Raw genomic sequence first — 23427 nt, 5'->3', positions numbered from 1 at the left:
GCCACTGTGCTGGCATATGCCCTATTAGGATACACTTCATTATCACGATAGGAGTTGGCCTTTTTTATTGTGTAATTAAGTTTGAAGCATAGAAAAGAAGATGATGAGGCTCAGGGGGATCTTAGCAGTGTGTATAAATGCCTGATGGCAGTGCATGAAGAGTATGGAAACAGACTTCCCTCTGGTGCCCAGTGGAAGGCCAAGAGGAAGTGGGTACAAACTGAAATTTAAACACAAGCAAAAACTTTTGTACTCTGAACACAACTGAACACTGGTGCAGGCTGCCCAGAGAAGTTGTGGAGTGTCCAACCTTGGAGATGGTCAAAAACCTGAATGGACATGATCCTAAGCAACCTGCTCTAGCTGACCCTGCTTGAGCAGGGAGTTGGGGTGGATGGGGTCCCTTTTGACCTAAATGATGGTGTAATCCTGTAACAGGTGATGTTCATGGCAAGGATTATTTTAGTTCTAGTGGTCAGGCTCCTTCATTTTGTATTATAAGACTCAGAATATAGAACAGCTGCTGGTTTTGTGTGGATAAAAGTTGAAAAGTTGTGACTTGAAAAACAAAAGAAAAACAAACAAGTGGTCATAGTCATCCATTTGGGGAGAAAGCAAAGGAAGATGCATATGAATTCACTCAGTTGTGTATGGTGAATGCCTTAATGGTAAATATTTACTTTTAAGTACCCCTATAGGATTTCTTTTTTTCCTGTGAATGGCAAATATTCCTGTCCTGTAACTGACTTCAGAATCCAGGTGGGATTGGCCCATGAGTCATTCACAAATAGGAAACCCATTCTTTCCCTATCTGGGTCAAGTACGTTTGTCAGCTCCAAACCGAACAATGACAACATATTCTTCAAAATCTATTTTAGCATTATAGCTTATAGAGTATACGCAAGAATTTAGTAACTGAGATACTAAGTTGATAGTAAATTTTAATAAATCTGGAAAGTGAGCTAAACTGGACTACTTGTCCTGAAGACATATATCTTGAGCAAAATCAACTGTCATGCTTTGAAGAAACTTAAAGCATGTAAAATGTTATTCTATGTGGAATTTCAGCAGGAGTCAATGGCTTTTTTATTTTTTTTTTTATGTCTGGACTCTGAGTCTTGTTTGAGTCTTTGAAGTACAGCTTGATTCTAACAGTGCAAATGTGGTGTTCTAGAGAGGACCCTCTTCTGTCTGAGGTGAGTGTGGTTGTAGTAAAGACACGTTGGGATCACAATCAAAAGCACTGCATAGTAAACATTTACCATTAGTTTAAGAAACCAGTTTTCAGTAAGTGTAAAACAGCTGTAGTACCTTTCATGCCACCTTGGAATAACTTGGTAAAAGCTGGCTTCTTACGAGTGAATTCTATGTTCATTGAAAATGTTTGTAAGTTTTAATAGAAAAATAGTAAGTGCAAGGTGAGCCAGACTTTACTGACTATTTTATAGTAATGGCCAAAGTGGTATCAGACCTATTTGGGCTTGCTTTTTCACAGCTTCTGTCTCTAAATGGGATTTTTATTAGTATGCTCATTAATCTTAAGATATTTCTTTTTTTTCCTCTTTTTTGTTTCTTCCAGTGGGAAGAGATCAGTGGTGTTGATGAGCATTATACTCCAATCAGAACTTACCAGGTGTGTAATGTTATGGATCACAGTCAAAACAATTGGCTGCGAACAAACTGGATTCCACGCAACTCAGCTCAGAAGATATATGTGGAGCTCAAGTTTACCTTGAGGGACTGCAATAGTATTCCTCTAGTTCTGGGCACTTGCAAAGAGACTTTCAATCTGTATTACATGGAATCTGACGATGACCATTCGGTAAAGTTCAGAGAGCATCAGTTTACAAAGATTGACACCATTGCGGCTGATGAGAGCTTCACCCAAATGGATCTTGGGGACCGAATTTTAAAGCTGAATACAGAAGTCCGTGAGGTGGGGCCTGTTAGCAGGAAAGGCTTTTACTTGGCTTTTCAAGATGTAGGTGCGTGTGTTGCCTTAGTCTCAGTGCGAGTGTACTTCAAAAAGTGCCCTTTCACTGTCAAGAACCTCGCCGTGTTTCCAGATACGGTTCCCATGGACTCCCAGTCACTGGTGGAGGTGCGGGGTTCTTGTGTCAACCATTCCAAGGAGGAAGAGCCGCCCAAGATGTACTGCAGTACGGAAGGAGAATGGCTAGTGCCCATAGGGAAGTGCTTGTGTAATGCTGGCTATGAAGAAAGAGGCTTTGCCTGCCAAGGTAACGATGCACTCCATGTTCACAGTTTGATTATTAACAGGGCTTTCACTTTATGTCCCTACTCTGTGTATTGGGTCATGTTAATTTTCTGCAAATTCTTGAGAGAAATAAATTAGTCCATAAAATTGCCGTGAAAATGGGGTTTATTTGATCTCTGTAAGTAATGTAATTTGATTTTAAAATATTTGACAAGGTTGAAAAATTGATTTTTAGTTAATACAGTATGTAGCAAATACAGTCTCTCTACTACTCTTGGGTTTCCTTTCAGTAGTTAAACTTTTCTCAAATGTGTTATGTCAAAATATTTTATTCTTTGTGTGATTTTTTTTTAACTTTGTGTGTTAGTGTATAAGTAGTTGGTATCTGCTGCTGAGCTGCATTGATTAGTTGGAGTTGGTCAGAAAAAATAGCATTATTTCAGGCAATGTAGTCCCTAAATGCAGATATATTTGGAAAAATGTTTGAATTTCAAAATTGTATTTTCATTAAGGCTCCTTCATTTAACTCAATATCATTTTTTGCAAACCTTTGTTTTCTGCAAACTGTGGTTATGTGAATGCTCCCAAGAATAGACTTACAGCAGAGATGTTGATTTTTCCTAGAAATGTTTTCTTTAATGATATTAGAATGCATAAAATATTTATCTAACTTCAGTATTAATCAAAACATTGATCTATGTTTTGCTTTTTCAAAGAGTATAATTTGGATTTTGTGACGCTTGAGTTTTTAACCTCTTTTTGCAGAGTGCCTGAAAGGGTGCTGGCTTTGTTAAAATTGTCTTTAGTTAAGCAAATTAATGAAAGTTAACATGCAAGTCTTGGGGGGCTACTAGGAGCTCACCAAACAAGAGTAGGCATAGCCACAGTAGTTGTGAAACCTGTTCCTTTAATAATGGTGTCTTGCCTCGGAGGATTTGGAGGAGCGTATGAGTGTCTTTTACTTGGTTTTGCTTTTAAGTAGATTTTAAATTGTTTTTGTCCTCACAGTGAATAAATAGGGGAGCTGAGCTTTTATGTATGCAGTTAGTTACAAATATTAGGAAAAATGAGTTGAACTGTTCTGCTAAGAGCTAAAACCAGGAGAGATTATTTTGGTGTGCAGGAATGCTTTATCTAGGGCCTCCTATAGCTATGCTTAAAAATGTTGAAAAGTTGGTGATATTCTTCTAATTGTTGGGTAAGATCTAGCTAACTATAGAGCTTGCTTCCCTGTAGACAGTTGAGAGCAGTTGGTTTGCAATTTCAGTTATACATGAGCGCAAAAAGACAATCACTGCAGAAAGTGGCAAACAAGTGAGCAAACGAGAGTTGAGCTTAGTAAAATAAAATAAATCCTGTTATTAAAAACAGGTTGTCAGATGCTTGGGGTGGGCCAGGCAGCTCCTACTCTGTTCTGCAGAGATTAGGGTGAGTTTACATGCGTGTATGGGTATATCATTCATGATTTTGAAGGCATAAAATCAGATCATGGAACTATTATCATTTCTCTTCATCTTTTTTTTTTTTCTAACTTCCTCACCAACTGTTGATCAAGGGAGTGATGCATGATGAAACCATTAACAATAGTGACAGGTCATCCTGGTTTATTCTGATTTAACATATAATGTTCTGCTAACTTTTATTGGAAGTCATATTTATCAAATATTTTCAGTGTGGTGTGATTGAAGTGGCACTCTAAAGGCAGTCAGTAATCCAAAACCTCCCATTTGTCTGTATCAGCAACTCAGCAGGAGTTGGACGGTTTGGAAAAAGTTCAGTTTTAAGTATATGCTTTGACCTCCTGCTGAAGGCTGCTCTTGCACCTTTCCTTTCCTTTTCTTTTCTTCTCTCCTCTTAATCCTTCTGTATTTTTTTTGGGGGGGGGGGGGGGGGGGGGGTGGGTTTGGTTGTTTGTCAGCAAGAGAACCGTATAGTCAGGATCGTAGAGTGTGAAGAACAGTCAAAATGATGTTGCAAGTATGGGCTGGAATCAAGGCATAATTGAGGGAAAAAAAAATGCTCAGATGAAGTTTGGAATAGCAATGAATAGAAATTTTTGTCTTCGCAGTAGATGGAAGCATTCACCGACTTACAATGGCCATCACTACTTGATCCTGTATTTGGACAGTTTCTAATTTTTTTTTTTAATATTTTATTTTTAATTTGTTTGCTTTAGTAATGCTATTTTTCGAAACAGTGTCATTGTGACGATTAAAATGAAGGACCCTAATGGTATGTAATCAGCCCATTTAAATTTTATTGAGAACATCCCGTCTCAGTACTTGGCAAAATATTAAGGCATAGTCACACCCTCAAAATAACACAATTTATACCATTTTCAACGTGCTTCTGAGACTGCTTCCCTTTCTCTGTCTAACCAGGAAAAGAGGACATAAGGCTCAAGCCTCTTTTCTTACTGGTGTAATACAAACATACCCTATGAAAAGCCAAGACTGGGCTATTGGGTTTGAGCGTCTTGGTTCTCATCGGTAAGATTGTTGTTCTGTTCTTAGTTCTACCAGCTGATCAACATTTTACAAGTTGAGCAGTATGGTATCCACCTGTCAGTCAGATAAAGAAGCAGGGCTCATTTTGCTGTGACCATATGCGTCCTCAGTATTGTGAGGGTGTGGAGAAACAATTTCTCAAAAGGCAGTTGTATACATCAGCTCAAGGAATGTTGGTCTTCATAATCTACTTCAGTTAACAGCATTTAACATTTAAGATTTAACACCTCCTCTAGCAAAGACTTTGGCACCTGTTAAATATTTTGTAGGGAGTAGGGTTATATAAGGTAAGGTAAGATGTCATGTTTGTGCTATATTGGAGAAGCTACTCTTTCATACTTTTTATCTGTGTTATCTAATATGCAGTAGTTAACTAAATATAGAATATCTAATCCATTGTACACTGTTTATTATTGGAGCTTTGTCAGCACATGCGTCATAGTGATTTTGTCTATTCAATCTTTATGTAATATTTCATGGTTAAATAAGGCTATTTCCTCACAATGTCTTTTCTAAATTGTCTTCATACCATCTTGTCCAAACTACATCTTTATAGCATCTTTTCTCTTAGAACTACTGTTTTAACCTTTGATTAGAAAAAAAATGTGGTTAGAACTGCACACTGAACACCTTCTGAGAGTCTTCTGTTGATTCTGCAGTCAACGTGGATAGCTCATCTTTTCCATTTGTTTCCCATAAAACAGCTGTAGTGAATTAGATCGAAGCAGGTTTATGCGCCTTAGTATTCTTTCTCTGACAGAATCTCAGAGCAGATTCTTAAGGAAAAACATAAGAAACTGAATAAAGCACTCCTTTACTAGGTGTGCTCTTTGGCTTTTACCAATCAGCCAGCGAGTTACAAAGCCTTAAGGCACGTGTTGTAAGAAAAACTATATATAATAGGAATCAGTGACCTGCCACCTGTTAATTTGTCTACCTTTTTGACTCAAGTATATTTCATATCTGTAAGTTTTATGGCAGTGAATTCCATAACTTGTCCTGTGTGAAAAAACATACCTTCTAATGTGTTTGTCTTCTGTTTTAAGTCAGTTGGGTAAGGTTTTCCATATCCTTATATAGTAAGAAATAATACATAACTGCTACCTTTTCAGTTCTCTATTAACATGAGTCTGGATCTCTCTCGTCTGTTATCTCTGCTGTCTATTTTTCAGGCTCTCCCTCTCTTTCAGTGCCTTCTTATTTGGAAGACAGAGTAATTTCTCCATACATTCACTCATCCTTTTTGACTGAGTCATCCATTGTGACTGCCTCTGTAGATATTTAAAGTAAACTGTGATTTTTATGAAAAGGGCAATGAGGCTTGCATGTAATATTCAGTTTGCAAGTATACCAGGAATTTATGCAGTGGCATAAAGTTTGGAAAGGAGCATTCACATCACCTGTCCCATGAGCGATTTTTATGTGGAGAAGCTAGGCTCGCTTTAGCTTTGAATGATACACAAAGGAAACAGCCTTAATGATATGAAGGTTGGTTAGTTGGGGTAACAGTATCAAAATAAATGGGTAAATGTAGGATAAACATTAGAAGAAATGTCTTTGCTGTTAGTTCTGTAGTAATTTGGAAGCTTCCTCAGAGAAATAATGGTGGAAAACTCCTTTCAGGAGATGTTTCTTTAAAAAATGCAGTAACCAGCTGACAAAGCAAATCCTGCGCTAGCAAGGTTGGACTAATAAACCTCTTCCATCCCAAACGTGTCTATTCTTTTGTTGGTTTATTTCGTGTGCTTCAGAAAGCCTAGTTGGACATGGGGAATGGTATTTTTCATGATGATAATTAGCAATCATGCAGTGTACAATCGTATATCCACGTGGAAGTATGAGTGAGCTTGAACGTTCTTTTGAGTGGTGTTAACAGGTGAGCCTCGAGACCAAAAAAAGGCTTGCAACTCCAGTTATCAAAAGGAAAACGAAATTTGTGGGCCTGAAAGGAATGACTCTAAGCACAAAATTACATTTTCTGCATACTACCATTTCAGGGGGAGTTCTGAATTTTAGTTGCTGGAATTGGGCAAGTCCGAATTGTAAACTTCCTTGTAAAAGTATGTAATAAAATTGTAAGCTTTAACCACAAGTGACTGACATGTTGTCTATGACAAAGCTAGAAGAAAAATAGAGGATTTATTCTGATGGCCCTTCCATATGTATATCACTTTTAGCAATTAATCAGGTGGGTTGAATGGAAGGAAAGGGAGTAAGGGGTGAGGGAGGGAGAGGTGAAGTGTGCCTGGTTATTGCAAAAAAGACTTCATGAAATTTCTACTAACACTAAATTATTCAATGCTTTAAGTTGTATAGTGAGCATATCCCAAATCATGTTACTCTCTCTGTGAGTTTCTAGAGATATGAAAGGAATGCCATCTGTGACTGCTAAATCTGAACCATTGCATTCAATGCTTGATTCTTTCAGTAGAATGAATACTGCACTTGAGATAAAAATATGCAAAACAACATTAATACTTAGGATGGAAAACTTTTTTTTTCTATGCTTTAAATAATCATTTTGTCTCTGAATAAGTAAATATACATTTCACTTGCTTGTAGCAGTAGATAAAAGACAACTCTTACACGTGAAGAGAACAAAGGTACTGCGAGGAACTGTTTAGCTTTGTGCAAGTGAAGACAGACGGAAGGCACACATGCTTGGTGCAACTGCAAAGACGATAACATTTTCCCTTGGAAATAGCTGAGTGAGTCAGGATGTGTTGCTTATAGTACTGAAGTGTGTGATTTTAACTCTTAGGCACTGTATAGGAACAGTTTTGCTAAATGTGGGAACTGGTCATATGAAGATCATATATATATATGATAATATATATGATATACATATATAATAAAATAACTATTAAGAGAGTTGCCTGTTACATTAAACCAGAAAAAGCATATGGATTCCTATTTTTTAAAGCAGAGGTTTGAGGTGTTTTTTTTCCTTAGATTTGAAGTATGTTTCCAATTTTAAAAAGGAAGAGAGATGTTTTGTTTTTATTTTTATTTTTAAAGGACTCAGTCTCTCAAGCTAGTAAACTTAAAATGACAGCAGCTATAAATTATAAATCACATTATTTGTAAAATATTCATTGTTTTCATTCACTTTATATTCTATAAGTACATAAACAGAACACACAATGAAGGATTTACCTTTTTTCTTAGAATTTATTTAAATCTTGCAAAATTTATCTCAGAGATACAAAGATGATTTTTCATATGGGCAAAATTAATTCTGCTCTGAGCGCTTTGGAAAGATCATAGCCAACTTTTTATGTAATATTTTCTGTTACAAATTTGGAAAAAATTCTCCAATTTGTATATCATAAACTAAGTAGATTAAAAAATGCAGATTTCTAAGGTAAAACTGCTTGGGCACAATGTTGTGGTTTGTGAACACATTTTTCATATATCCTAAACAAGCCAAAATTATATATATATATATTCTGAAATTATGAGAATTGAATTTTTTTGGTACGATACTGTACAGATTCTCAAGTTAGAAAGCATTTGCTCTGTAGTTACCTGCAAAGAAATTTTAATTTCTTGCAGATTTTGACAGGCATATTTAAACAAACACTTGTTTTACAGATATCTTTATTCCTTCTTTTTTTTTTTTAATATGTAATGATTAGGAGCCTAGTATTAGTGTTCTTTTAAAAAAGCTTTCTAAAATATCTTTAAATATCTTTATTCATTTTTTAATATTCCTTGATTAGAAACCTAGTATTAGTGTTCCTTAAAAAAAGCTTTCTAATACTTTTCTCCAAGTTGTCAGCATGTTATATGAGCAGGTAATTAAGAAATGAATTTTCAGAGTGTATTTGAAACAAGTCTGGTAATGGACATGTGTGGTCAGAAAATAAAATAATTGCAAAAATGTTAATAACTGGCAAAATGCAACTTAATATCGTTTCACTGTCTGTTCAGTGCAGGTCTCTCCTGGTGTAGAGGTGGCACTTGCCATGCCTAAGAGCCACACTGCACATAATTCCTTCCTCATGTCCTTCACCTGCTTTTCCAGCAGCAAAAAAAATAAATAAAGCTGTGGCATATACTTGATGCAGATCCAGATTCTCCACAGTTCAACAAGTATGTGTGAGACATGTATTTGGTTTTTAACTTAGAAATCTGCACCTTATGTTGTCAAAGATTCTTATATGCTCAAAACCACTACTGTTGAATTTTTGCACAGGATTTTACTTCAAGTATCTCACCAAGAATCTTAAGGGATGCTGGTGGCATTTTCTTAACCTTTTCATTTTAATGGCTTTGCTTCTTTGGAGGTTTTCAGAAGATTAAAAGCTAAATTAATAGAATCATCCTGAACATGTTTTGCTTTTACTATCTTTGCTGACTTTGAGTAGAAGCTTAGCTTGGAGTGGCACGAAGATTGCATTGTCAGTGTGAAGTCACTGAGCACGCACTTTTTCCATCGGTTTATCTGCCACTTGTGCCTGTGCATAGTTATTTGACAATCGCCTGTTAGTTCCAGAGCAGAGCTTGTAAAGGCTAACAGGGGTGGTTTGCATTACAACTGACAGCTGGCACTAGACTTTAATAGAGAGCAATTGTAGTGAGAGCTGCAAGTTTTGATACTGTTCCACAAAAATGCTCTTAAAGTAAGAACCATCTTGAAAGATGAGTACAGGAAGACAAGAATATATATATGTCCGCTGCTCCTCAGCGTGAAGGATGTTGTCAAAACATGCTGTTAGCAGACATCTAAATAACCAGTAATTGATATCAGACTTTATTGAAACACTTAGACTGCAGAAGTATTGGAATTGTTTGTAATCCAAAGAAACAAACCCAATAATGAGTTGCATTCGTAATGTCCCATTTTCTTTTCATTGAAATTGCTTTTTATTCTTGATAGCACAACATGAACAGTAATAACTTGGACTTCACACCTATGAAGGATTAGAAGATGAGAAATTCATTGTCTAGAATTTGTTTGTGGTTTCAGCTCTAAGTACCTGTCCACATCTTATACCACGACAATTGGCATATCTGTTGTGCTAAGGCAGAAGTAGACTTAAACAAGGACAAATCCTTCATAGGTCAAGGAGGCAAACTATTTCACTGTTGTGAATCTGTGGGTTCAGTGGTTGTCTACTGTAAGGTTAAAATTTGATGTGATAATTTAGAACAGCTGCTCTTTGACAGAAGGATTCACTTTCAACAAGGGAAGAAAAAACATATGGTGAAAGTTGACATTATGCCAGCCCTGAATAACTGCAGAAGTGATACAGGACAGTTCTCTTCAACAATATAGTTGAAGTAATGCATTTTTACTTGCCATTGTTATTTCCAGTCGTTACGCTTGTTTTTTCTTGAATCGTACCTTATCCTGTGATATTTCTTCTGTAAATAATTTAAAATAATATTTTTGAGTAACAATCATGATTAAGAGACAGGAAAGGGTTGTATGCTTAAAAAAAAAAAAATAGTTGTTTATAACTCTGTCTGGGCCACTCTTTGTGCTGTAAAAACATATCAGAGTTTCATAGTACAATTCCTTCAAAGTTTTTTCAACCAAAATGACATGCTTTGTTAGGGGAGATGATTAATTCATGAGTTCATTTGTTTTTAACAGATTATTTAAGCATTCACTTATGTCACATTGCCTTTATTCGTATACTTTAATTCTAGTAAATTGGGCATGTGAATAACGGGAAACCTAATCAATTTTATGGTTAGCATAAGCATTAGTAGTGGTCAGTTCGTATGTTGGAGTGAGGTCGTCATCAGGAGTTCAAAATCCTCCAATCTGAAGGAACAGCTTTTCACAAAAAATAGTCTTGAGTATAATATGTAGGCTCTGTTCACTTTGATTTGGCACAGATTTTTAATGCAAGGAGAACAACAGAAGAAATTACTTGGAAGTACCCAGCTTTTAGCTCTAAGAAATGCCAATAAACAAGCAACTAACAATCTTCCACCAACAGTCTACTTATGTCTAAGAATGCATTTTTTTAATTTTTTTTGAATGCTAAATAATGGGAATATGTTGAACAAACTTGTTGTTTAAGGAAGAAAAAAATATCTTTCTTTTAGGAAAAAAAATCTCTTAAGCTGATTATTATAAAGCAGTAAAACATGTTGAAGTGGTCATCTGTTACCCAGCTGAAGAAAGAAAGGCCATAAAGTTCGGCTAACATTATATTAAAGTCAGTTATTAAATATGTTCTTTGATGTTTTGCAACATTATACAGAGATTTCACCTAACCTGAAGAGTCCCTCGATCTCTGTAGATCTAATTCTAAGATTTAGGTATGCATCTATAGAATTGTTTTATTTATAAGTGTATTGCAGAACAAGATTTTAATATTATTTCTAGGAGGCCATAAGATGCAATAAGAACTGCTCCTTTGCTATCATATTGAATGGCATAATTGTCATTATTGTTATACAAAGAAGTACAAGCAAATTATTCAATGTTGCATAGTTCCAGTTTAATGGGGCATCTCCAGCTGCTTTAGTGTTCTTCAGATTACAAAACAACTTGAATTCTCTGAAACTCCAACAAAATTTTTCTCTTTTTATTTTTTTCCCCTCAGTAATGCGATCCTAATACCAATATGACAGGTAAGGGCAGTTATTTTAACAGGCTGCTCTTCAAATCTGTTCTAGGAATTTCCAGGTTTTGCTCCCATAAGAATCGTGGAAAACTAAAGCAGGGCTGTGGGATTGTGACTTGAATTGAAGTCAAGGTGTGTTAACCATGAACATGAGATCACTGTTCCAGCTCTAAAACTGGCGTTCACCCTGAAAAAAATGAGAGTTGGGTAGGAAGCAGGGCATATTAGCAGAAGAAAACGTTCAGAAATCTCAGTTGACCATGGCTAATGAACCTTCTATTTCATAAATTAACAGACCATTCATTAAACTGCCATTATATGGTGCATAACCTCTGTGACTTCAGGGCCAAGTTTGACTGATAAGATGTGGTGTCCAGAGCCTTCACCTCAAGGCCATATGAATATGTATTTGTTAACTTGGGATGGAATTAGAAAGGCATTTGATTACTACTTGTGCGCCATTTAATAAGCGACGGAGGTCTTGTTTCTACTGCCGTGTGAGGGGATGAACTGGCAATGAAATTAACTGTAAAAGGGGAATCGATTTCTGTATCTTTTCTCTACCTGCACTGAGTACCAGCAGATGGTGGAAGAGAAAGAAAGCCAGAGACAGTATTTTCAAAAAGGTCAGAACAGGAAAGCAAACAGGAAGAGAGAAGAAAGGAGGGAAAAACTTACTGGGGTAAGTAAAATGTGCCTACGTATTTTTTTCTATTAAAATCTAAATGCTGCTGTAAGTATTCATAAATAAATTTGGAAAGTAAAGCCGTCATGAGAAGGGAAATCGTATTGATTTGAGTTGAGACAGGAGTAGGATTTTATGGTGTCTTTAAAGGCAAACAAGCATCTCCACGTAATTTTGCTCCGTGCCTAACTGCTAGAGATGATGTACAAGTTTCAGGACAAAAAATAATAATCACGTTGGCTGTTAGATGTCTGTGTTTGGGTATATGGTAGTCGCTTGACACGAGTCTTGAATTGAATTATTTGTAAATGATGATAATAAAATAATAGTAATGAATGTATTACACTGGAAGATTTAAATCCTATCTGAACTACAGTAAACTGAGACACGTACATCTATGTTTCAATAAAGGTTGTCTAAATGAAGTTGTAGTCTAGAAGGGATGTGCTATTTTCTCAGAAATCTTTTCCTCAGAGGAAGGTGTGTGCAAATGGTCCCTTTGTTTCTCTTCTAAGGTACTGACCAGAACTTTAAGTGTTTCCTTAATGTTGCTTTATATTGCTGAATTTTCAAGAGCACTGAGTACCTAGCAGCGTCTCAGAAATTGTGGAAATGATTTCACAGACAAAGGGCTGCATCTTGTCCTGAGCTCAGAGTACTGCATTTTCCTGATAGAGATCCCAAGAGCTTCCTTCTGTCCAGTGGACTTTAACCCTAGCCTGCAGAGCACTTAACAGAGGGGCATGAGGCTAGCGACTTGCCAATGGTTATATATACACGTATTTATATACACGTATGTACATACACATGTGTATATAGTTTCCCTTTTGTCTTTGCCCCCACACTGTAGCCAGTGATGGTGGTCCATTCTAATCCACAGTGAATCCGAGATGGAATTGTAGTATCAATCGCGTTAGTTTTCACTCGATGGGATTTCAGTCTCAGATGTGCATCTGCAGTGTGGTAACAACCCAACCTTGTAATTCTCAGCATGTTCCTTAGCTTAGAGTAGACCTTGTTGTTCCCCTAGATGTTAAATGTATTTTTTAATTGAGAAACATGTACACGGGCAAATAAACAAAAAACAAAAAGGCCCACAACCCAAATTCTGTGGTAAAAGCAGGTGTTCACGTAGAAGTCTGTTTAGTAGAAAGTTTGTTTTAAAGATGGATTAAGGGCTTCTTTGGAATGGAGTTCATTGTTTTCATGTTCAATAATTGTTTTTTAGGGCCAATGTGTTTAAATTACTGCCTTAAAATTCAGGCATGCCATCTATCTCAAATTCTTTTATAATTAGGGATTATTTTATAGCCTCTCAGTTATCCATCTGTTGGGAAGCTTCCTTGTCTGTCTTGCAATAATAGCAGTCAAGCTGTTACCACACACTTGCATGTTAGCATCAGATCCACAGATGTGCATCCACAGATTGCGCATCCACAGATTGCACATCCACCAGATTGAAATAATCATCCAAAGTACAGGTGTTTTCTTGTCTCTCTTAAGGGCAGCAAATATTCTAATATATTAGCATAAAATAAGTGTATGCATTTTATGACTACATATGTGGTGGTGTAAGTAGTTTCTTTCTACTAGAGAAAAAAGGTCTTAGTTATAAATGTCTCACAAATATAGAGGAGGATATTGGTTCAGATAATTTTTCATAAGTTGCTGTTTATCTACAGCCTGTTTTTTTCATGCCATGCTTTAGGATTTCGATTTTTGAGTTGAGACTTTCAGTTTCCTCTGAAGCACTGGATCAGCCACAGTGATCAGATGTAGCTCAGGGCTGCTCCTGTTCCTCCAGGTGTTGACATCTCTTAGGCACCTTGGATGCCATGTTCTGCTCCTGCCCTCTACATCAATCTTTTTGCCAGAGTTAAGGTTTAAGTGTAGGAAGGGGATTTTTCCCTGTGTCGTTTTGCCCAAGTCTATCTGATCCCCCAAACATCTGAACTCAAACATATGTATTAATAGTACTGCAGGGTATGTCTGATTTTTTTTTTTTTTTTTTTTTTTTTTAGGATCATCTGGAACTGAAAAAAAAAAATCTTTGCTGCTGCTGTGATCTAGGACTTAGTCAAGAGCAATTCCAATGTCAAAGATGATGTGTTTTTGATACAGTTTTGGCTTTTGGTCTTTTATTGTGGACTGTAAATCTGTTTTGGAGCATTGCAAATTGTCTTGTAGTGCTTGATGATGTGTTTTGTTGACTTTCAGTGGACTGTTTCCTTGAGTTGGAAATCTGGCTGTATCCAAGAAGGATTGATTTTAAAACAAAACAAACAATAAATACAAGGTTACGTACTGCCTCTGTAACCAATTTAGAAACACTTACTCTTGGATGGTAGTCATGTCCTTTGTAATCTGAGGAACTTTCTAGTTGGTGAAGAAGAAAACACACTATTCTTCCTTTTGTAATTATGAAGAAAGTTGGAGTCAAAGTATCTTGACTGCTACATACTCGAAGCTTTTGGTTGTAGTGGGGTATCGTTCCCACAAGGTCCCATCAGGAGGCTCCTTAATATCACATTGATAACCTCTGAAGAGGTATGATGGCTAAGATTTTGTGTATTATTGCTTTTTAAAGTTTTATGAGGAGAATATGAGTCCCACTGGAAAGTCATCAAGATCATGCTTGCACAGCTTTCATAATTTCTAAGTTGTAGTTTCCAAAGAAATACAGGTTTGTTCATTCTAGAGGAGTTCAGCTGAAGAGAAAAAAAACATCTAAAATGGCCAGAGTCTGTCTGGCTGCTTTTCCCTGAGGAGTGGAGATGTGGGGAAGGCAGGAGGAAGGAGTTAGGGTGCAAGTAGCATGCCTCACCTTCTGCATCAGCAGCTATTCATAACATCAAAGCGTTCATTTGTTCGTTGTTGTTGTTGTTGTTGTAACTTTTTATTTCACCTTCTCATGCTGTGACAGACCTGCAGAACTTTGCACAGGCTACTTTTTTTATCCTTGTCTACTGCATTCCTGTTTTGGTAAGAGGGAGTGGGCGGGCAAGGGGAAGCCAGCTTTCCCAGAGCAAACGGTTGGCAGGCTGCTTGGCTGAGGATTGATGCTCCTCGCTGGCTCTCAGCAGGACTCGGTGGAACCTGTGACGGAGACAGATGATGGTACACTGGAGTCTGTCAGCTGAAACGGCAGTGGCCCAGGCGAGGAGGAATGCTTTCCTCATCAGCAAAGCTTGCTTTCACCTTCTCTGAGGGTGGGGAGCTGGGCAATGGCTGCCTGGGGGAGTGTATTTTTTTGTCTTTACGCTTTACATACAAAGCCTCTGAGCGAGGGGTTGCTCTTGCCGTCTTTGAGATCAGTTGCAAAATTCCCATTGATCTCATGATGGGAGTGAGCCAAGCATTTTTAACAACAAGAAGTTCTTGTATGGATGAGAACGTATGTGGCTTTTTGATAAAATGCTATTCCTCTTAAATAGCGACGCGTCAGTTAAGGGAAGCACTACAATAAATCACTGAATACATTTCCTTTTGTATTTTGAAATACCTTACAAATCAGATTATAAAGTTTGCAAAATTAGGAACGAATCAATTGTTTAGCCAATTTACCCAGTGAAGATCTTCAGCTCTGCCAGTTATTCAAAACCACTTTGTATTAAATTGCAATTGAAAATACAGAACAGTTAGTGCTAATATTAGGCGGTGTTCTTTTAGATTCCAGTTGGCTAGCCTCTATAACTAATGCGAACATGCACTCATAAACGTTTCAATGAACTGTATAATGTCTGTGGGATGCTAATTTGAGTGTGTAAATTATCCAGTTAGAAAGCAATAGCAATTAGCTGTGTGATTTTACTAATAAATGGAATCAAAATTTCAGGTGATCAACTTGATTAAAAAAAAATACACATTTAAAGAGGTTCTGTAGCAAATATTCCATCTAAAAATAGCTTCTTACTGATAAATCAGCTGCTGAGTTTCACCAGCACAGCTATTTGCAATAGCCATGTGTTTGTGGATGTAAATTGGTCCAGCTAAAACTTAGGTTATAATGTAGATAGCTGCATACTCTGTTATTTTTACAGCTCTAATCACTCAGGGCCCAGTTCTGCAAGCTTTCTGTATGCTGAGTAATTGTAAGAAATTTAATGGAACATTTGTACACCCAGGCTTTTTAAAAAAAAAAATTTGTCAGTTACGACAGATATCACCAGTTGCTTGTATGTATCTTGTTGCAGAAGAGTTATGATAACCTGAGGGCTTTGTTTTCAGTGGTTGTGTTTTTTTATTTTACAGAGTCCTCCTGATCATAGTTTCACTATAGCTAGAGCTGTGTGCTTGAGAAATGCTTCAATGAGAAATATATTGAAACAGTTTGCAACTGTCATGCTTCCGCCCTATAATTTAGAAATTTGCATGAATTATTATGTTCATAGAACTGAACTTTCAGTGTGCCTAAGGGCTTTGGGACTGGTCTTCTGGTTCGAGTAAGTCCTTTCAGTGCCTTAACAGAAAAACTGTCCTTTTTCCTGCTGTTCGTCTTGACCTATATTTTCTCTCTGTCACAGCCATATATATATCCCTGTACAGATATATATACATACATGGATACATCCCAGAAAGAGAAGAACTGAAATCTGGCCTTTACTCGCTTTGCACGTCTTGAGAGAGCCATTTATAATAGGCAGGACAGGGAGATTTATTTGAAAACATATGGAAACGGTGGGGGTGCAGCCTGGAGAGGCTGTTTGCTTGTCCCAGCATGGGGCGCTCCCTCTGAACCCAAACAGGAGCTGCTGGGGCCGGGCTGAGTGTCCCATGCTGGGGCTGGCGGTCTGCACCAGCTTGGCACCCAGTGGCCAGGGGGCTGCTTGGGATTGCCCGCCATTGCCGCCCTGTGCTGAATATAGCACTGTGGGTAATGCCAGGCAGCCAAGCTTGCCACAGGGGAATTTTACCTAACACAAGGTATGTTAAAAAGCGACTAACAAGCGTTACACTTTTCATTTAGATACGCATAGTGCTAATGCAAAAAGAAGGTAGGATTTCAGCTTTACATGAATGTAATAGAATTAACGTACAGAGGCGAGCTGTAACATAAATAATAATTAATGCTTTTAGATCAGGGAGGTCTGTTTTAAAACTCCGTTTCAAAGACTTAGCTACCAAGGCGCATGCAGTGGAAAGAATCAAAACTTGATGCGGAAATGAAGTATTAGTGTTGTTTAAACCCTCCAGCAGCCTCAGTGGCTGCAGCCAAAAAAGTGTTTGTTTGCCTGGCTTAATCTGAGCTGTGATTCGGTTACTAGCTCTTTGCAACAGCTGTTTTGGTCTGGTTTACCCTGAGGAAATTTATTATAGAGGGCTGTTTAATTATTTAACTAATGACATAAATTGTTACATCTGAATGGCTTTTGTTCATATGTTGCACTTCATGTCTTCTCAGCTTTGCTCACAAGCATAAGGTATTGTGAGAGCTGAAACGTTCTCTTAAGTTGCAGTGGCATTCAGAAACACAAGGTATTTCCCCCAGGTGATGTGTTCTGGTTGAAGTGTGGAGCTGAGGAGCTGGATGTCCCTGCAGCATCGTCTCCTCTGGCGCTGTGATGTTTTCAGTCGGCCTCCTAGTGCAAGCAAGGTTTATATGTGTCTTCATCCCTTTTTGAAAAAAGGGGAGAAGTGAAGGCACTTGTTCTAACATGTTCCCAGTATCTGTATAGCACGTTGTGGGTTGCCACACAGCTGAAGATGACGATCCCCACTAGTTGCAGGTGCTGTGCTCCTGTGCTGCACCAGGTGCTGCTGCTGCTCTTCCTCCTCCTCACCTGACTTCCCACCTTCAGCTCAAGGTGGCTTCCCTGGGCTCTCCTGTAGGCTCCTCCGTGACTTGCTCTCAACCTACTTTTTATATGTCTTCTGCCTTCCTTCCTTGTGTTTATAGTTCAGTCAGTTTTCTTTTATTTTCATTCTCTTTCTTTCGTTCTTCGGTGCCCAGTGGTTACGTAGCCAGCCTATACTGCATGATTTTTCTTGGCTGATGATACAACATCTTCTTACCACCTGGATTCAAATCAGGCTCGGAGCTTGGCAGTGTGCAGCTGCTCCTCTTCACTCAGGAAGATCATTTCTTTCAGCATTTCTGGTGAACACAGCCCCAACAGCTCTTTCAGAGGAAGACAACTCTCCAAGAATCAGGCTGATGAGTACTTTCTGACCTCTTCTGCCCCACGCTCTTTTTGTTCAAGGTGTGTCACAAAGGTTACTGTAGTGAAACGTCCATCCATGTTCAGAGAGCAGGCTCTTCCTGCCACAAAACAGTCCTTTGCCTGTTTTTCAGACCCAATTTCAGGCTGCCTGCCTCATGGTTCACAGGTGCAGGCTAGAGAAGTTGCTTCTCAGCAGCAGGAGGTCTTGTTGGATGTGCTGTCCTGCTGTGTGTTCGCCTCGGCCCAGGTGCCCTGCAGCTGTGCCCTGGGGCAGAGGAGCTGGGGCTGTGGCAGCAGCAGTGCGACCCATGGCACGGGCGAAAATCCTCTGTGAGCTCCCATGACTTGATGTGCATGGCTGCTTGAAGAGGAGTTGGCATCCTATGTGCCAAAAGGTTCGTCTGTTCTCTCTCTATGTAGTAATTGCAGTAAAATTGGCCTTCTGTTTAAGGGCTGCTGCAAAATTTGTTTGTTGCAGAAAACAGTCTTTTAGCAAAACTGGACTAAAACACAATTTTAGCTCCACTAAAATGAGAGATTTCTTGCATCCCCGGCATCCCATCAAATGGTCTCATTCATATTTCATTGTGCTGATGATTATATCTGCTAAGAAATCTCTGTTTAATGATCAATCAGGGAATTTAATTCATTAATCTAAAAGCACTCTGCAGCATAATCAAGCCTCATCTACAGTTTACAAATAGAGTACTAAAAAAGAAGATGCAGTTGCTTGGCCGCATAAATCTGTCACCCAGTGAGAAACAGAACCCAAATTTCTTGAGTCTCATCTCTCTGCTCGTTTTGTGAACCACGGCCACCTCATCACTGCTTGAGAATGATAAATGCATCCCATTTATAAGCACATATACATGTTCTGGTAATACAGTAAACAATGAAGCCTTTCAGTATTAAGTGAAAGTATTCACAAGAGGCCAAGCCTGTGGTCCTTACGCAGACAAAGCTCTGTGGGCTTGAGTCAGAATTTTGCTTTGAGTGATTACTCGACCGAGCTCATAATGTGTATTTAAACCTTCTCAGGGGAGGAAGACATCTAGCTTGAAACAAATCAGAAGGGAGATTTTTGTTCTGTGGAATGAAAGAGACTAAATGCAGCATCAGCGTGTATGAGGTCATATGAGAAAACGCCCTTATAGCAGAAGTGAGCTGGCTTTGCTGTTGCTAAAATTGCTTTCCTTGGGATCAGTTAGCACGTTTGCCTGTTATAGTTAATCTGCCTGGTGACTTATAGAAGAGGCGTTGCTTTAGTTGCTCAATGTATTATGTATGTATGTAATGACTGCTATTCCTAAGTGATATTCTACAAAATAAGATAAAAGTTTAGCAAGGGTCTCACCTTTTGTGGTTTTGCAGATGCATTAATTGGACCTTGATTTTGGAGGCTAAGTGTCAAATCAGAGGTATTTTTGATTCAGGCACTGTATTCTCCAGAGCACTGCATCTTAGATATACAAAGCTGAACATTTTTATTGCAGATAGTTGCTTAAAAAGAACATCAAGCAACAGACTGAAGCACCCACACTTTACCAAGAGGGCATTCTGGAAACATACGTACCTCAGAGTAGTTTTCTAATACCAAACAAGAAAAAGTATTTAATCATTTTTCTTCACACACACAAATTATCAAAACATTTGTCCTGTTGCTGTACTCATCTCAGGCATGAGCAGTTAGAGAGGTGGTCTCCAGTAAGGACAGATGTCTTGGTGGAGCTCTGGTCTTACTTGGTACAGTAGTTTTTGTGTTCACAATTGTAAAGATATTGGATATACGGTTCTATTCTTTAGAAGCAAAATAACCTTATTTGTAGCAAATCGGCACTGATATGTAGATGGGAATGCAGCAGGCCTGTTGAGTAGAAAAGAAAGAAGTTGTGTAGGAAATTTCTGGATTCAGCCACAGCTTGTCTAAAATTAGCTATGTGCACACGATGCATCGTATTCTGTACTGCATTTGTTATGATATTATTTAGTGGTGCCCAATACATGAATATTAAAAGGGTAATATTTGGACCCACTCAGGTTCATGTTTTGAGTTTCTGGAAGTAATTACTCTTCCGTTTATTCCAGCAGGGTCAGTCCAGCTCTAACCAACGTTTGAATTTGTACTTCCAGCACAGTAGATTTGAACTTTCAAACTAGAAAGAAAGCAACAACCCTCCCTGAAGATTGCTGATGAGAGAAAGTGGTGTGTCTTGCATGAGATGTAATTCTCATGGAACTGATACATGATATTGCTGTACAGATGCATTTGGTAAATAACTGCTTCATGTTAACAAAGCACCAGAAGGCAGGGAGAAGTCTATCAAGTGAATCTTTATCATCTGGCAACATCTACATTAAGATTATTTTCCCTGTAGCTGTGGCAGAGAAATCTAAGGACAGACAGTAAGACAGAAACATCTATGAAAAGCCTAGATATTGTTTCCATAGATACAGGGGTGTTAATATTTTGTTGTTTTTTCATTATTTAATGAAGGGATTCTTACTCCTTCATTCAAAAAAAAAATTGTGCTTTTTTTTGTTGTTTTTTTTGTTGTTTTTTCTTTTAATTAGATTTGCTAGATGATTAAACAATTCAGCAGGCTGCAATACCAAACCCTGGATTATAGAGCTCAGAACTGATGCAGATTTTTCTTTTCCTTTTTCCTCCCTTTCTGAAACAGCATAATTAACTGAGGCAGTGTTTTCTAATAATTTCTGTGAAAAGCAATTTGCTTTCTTCTCATCTCGCAGGTGACAGATTGTTGAAGCTGAACCTGTGATCAGGCCCTGTTTCAGCAGACAGTTGTCTGTTCCTACGGACGTTTCCCCGGCCTGGTTGGCCTGATTTATAATAGCTGAGGTTGTGTGAAATTAAAAATTAATTAAGTTGAATGAATTTGTAATCAAGCAGACTGGCCTGAGCTATGGAGATGCTAATAGGCCTGTGCCTGTCCCCCTGCAGCCAGCTGATTCCCCCCAAGCCCAGGGCAGCTGTGCAGACAAAACCAGCATTGGGACAAGGTTGGAGCAGAGGGCAGTGTGGGGCCAGGTTCCTCCTGACCTTGTTGTAGTTGAAGGATGAAAGCCTAGCAGCTTGTTGAAATAACACATCAGTAGGACAGCTGTGAGGGAATCTACAGTGAGTAGTCCTTAGTGTTCATCTTTGGTATCTGCTCTGGCCCTCTGGGGTGCAGATGTCTCCACACGCTTAAGTGGCTGAGGGATGATGCCATTGCTTTGAAGACCTGGGAGCACTGCACTAGCTAACATGCTGATCTGGAGGGCTGAAACATTTGAAAAAGTCATCGGCTTTTTGAAGTGAATAATTTGGTTCTTGCTGTGGCTTGCAGGTGGTGTGTAGCACACTTCAGAAACCTCTTCAGGAAAGGTATGTTTGTAGTCAACATAAGTCAGGTGAGTCATTTATGTGAGCTCCATCAGATACTTCGATGCTGGGGAGTCCTCCCTGCACAAGCTACAGCCTCTTGCATGGCAAACTAGCTAAAAACAATCCAGTCAACAGTAAAAGGATGCCTAAGCATTCACTGATGCGAGGCGTTCTGTAGAGGAAAGTCATAAATTTGACATGACTGAATACACCCTGTAAAACAATCAAGAAAAAAAAAACTCTTTCACAGCAATTCTTGTGTTGTAGGGAGGTCATTTCCTGGAAGCTGTTCCTGTCAAAGGGAGACATGCAAGACATGATGCACTAGTTCTTCATCAGTCCCCCTCTATTTTTCCTGTGAGAGAAGAAGAAAATGGTAGAAACTGTTATCACAGGGCGTTGCTTAATATCCATTGCTTTCTGAAAGACATTGTAATGTATTTTAATGCAAGATGAGCAATTAGACCCCGAGGTGGTAATATACAAAGTGTTTTCAACCTCTGCTAAACAGGCGAAGCAGGCAAAAAGGTATGTTCTTGGCCTGTTGTTCTATGTTTAGCCCTTTCCCCCACATGCTTTTCACCATACTTTTATGTGGCTTGGGTTCTGATGTGTCGTTGTGGAGTCTAGCCATCCTGCTCTGCTCAGGAAACAAAGCTGCAGGAAGAGATGGTTGTGTGTTTTGAGTACAAAAATTTCACTGTAGTAGTAGCTGAGTTAAACCATGTGATTTCTTGGAATATTTTTTAAAATTCCAAGAGGATGAAACAAAAAGAATGAACTAAGGTGAGCCTGATTAGACCAAATAAAAAGGTACAACTGGATTTGGAACAAACGCATCATTGCAATGTTTGACCAAATATTGCTTCATTGATTGACCAAGTGTTGGCTCTGATAAAATATCTACTGGCGTTAGTCTGTATCAGTCTGCAGATATTAGGCAGTTCTGAGTTGTGCATAAGTATTTCACTTATTTATTGCTCTCTTCTTGGATAGATTTCCATTGATTTTTGTTTCTCCCAGTAGACCATGGTTTGGCTCTCTGTTTTGAATTAAACTTAAATCAATCTAGTTGGGGATCGAGTTCATACATAATAGCACACAGTCGTGCAGTATATTTCTGATTAAAATAGAAGTTGAAGAGAAGTGCATCTAACTGGCAGGGATCTTAAACTTTCAGGTTGGTTTTGTGGACAGTAGGAATATGACCATGGCTCTAGCTGAACAGCTTTGAAGGTCACTTTAATCCTTTGAAGGCTCAGGACAAATATCTGTATTAATAAGCCTCTCTCCTGTCTTCATACTGTACTACGTTCATTTATTTACTCAGGAATCTGGACAGAGCAAGAAGAGCAGAGTAGTCTCATGCTGCATACCGTCAGAAATACCTTAGTTTGCCAAAATATCATCTAGTGTGTACACGTGTGTGTGCGCACACATATATATGTAAGTATCCGCATGCACTCAGAATAATTTCTCTAAAAATGTTGTGAGATTTTGTTTCTATTGAAGGTAGGTAGATTAGATGGAGCAAAATGGTTAAAAAAAAAAAAAAATTTTCCTTCTCTAGAGTTGTACATGAAAAGCAGAAAGATATCAATATGAAGTACTTTGTAACATATTATACCATAAATGCTGACTTAACTGTAACGAAGGATGGCAAATATAAATCTGCAGGTTTGAAATTTTACCTTGAGTTGAACATTCAGTCAGCAGCAAATACTCAAATGAAATATCAAAATGTGGATTTGGAGGTAATTAAAAATAAAGAGCGGTGGATTCACTTTTTCCTTCTAAGCATACACATAACTTAGCCAATAGTGGTGTGCTTATTAAAATGATTAAATGTTGTATTCAAATTTGTCCAGGTGGAGTAGCTTT

General features: G+C 38.2%; 1 protein-coding gene across 13 annotated transcripts in view; it reads left to right on the top strand.

Moving 5' to 3' along the window:
• The window catches only part of EPHA3 (EPH receptor A3), a 218298-nt gene that overhangs the window by 67453 nt on the left and 127418 nt on the right, over positions 1 to 23427 (top strand). For 9 of the 13 annotated variants that reach the window (XM_035540647.2, XM_035540645.2, XM_050708033.1 and 6 more), the window contains 2 exons: positions 1117 to 1196; positions 1580 to 2240. In XM_035540647.2, coding sequence (XP_035396540.1) covers positions 1117 to 1196; positions 1580 to 2240 — 741 coding nt within the window. The remainder of the gene's footprint in view (positions 1 to 1116; positions 1197 to 1579; positions 2241 to 23427) is intronic. The other 4 variants (XM_035540651.2, XM_035540652.2, XM_050708035.1 and 1 more) reach the window with 2 other exon arrangements.

The sequence above is a fragment of the Cygnus atratus genome, chromosome 1, assembly GCF_013377495.2.
Source record: "Cygnus atratus isolate AKBS03 ecotype Queensland, Australia chromosome 1, CAtr_DNAZoo_HiC_assembly, whole genome shotgun sequence".
Classification (NCBI taxonomy): domain Eukaryota; kingdom Metazoa; phylum Chordata; class Aves; order Anseriformes; family Anatidae; genus Cygnus; species Cygnus atratus.
The sequence above is the reverse complement of the archived record's forward strand: the minus strand, read 5'-3'. Positions and strand labels throughout refer to the sequence as shown.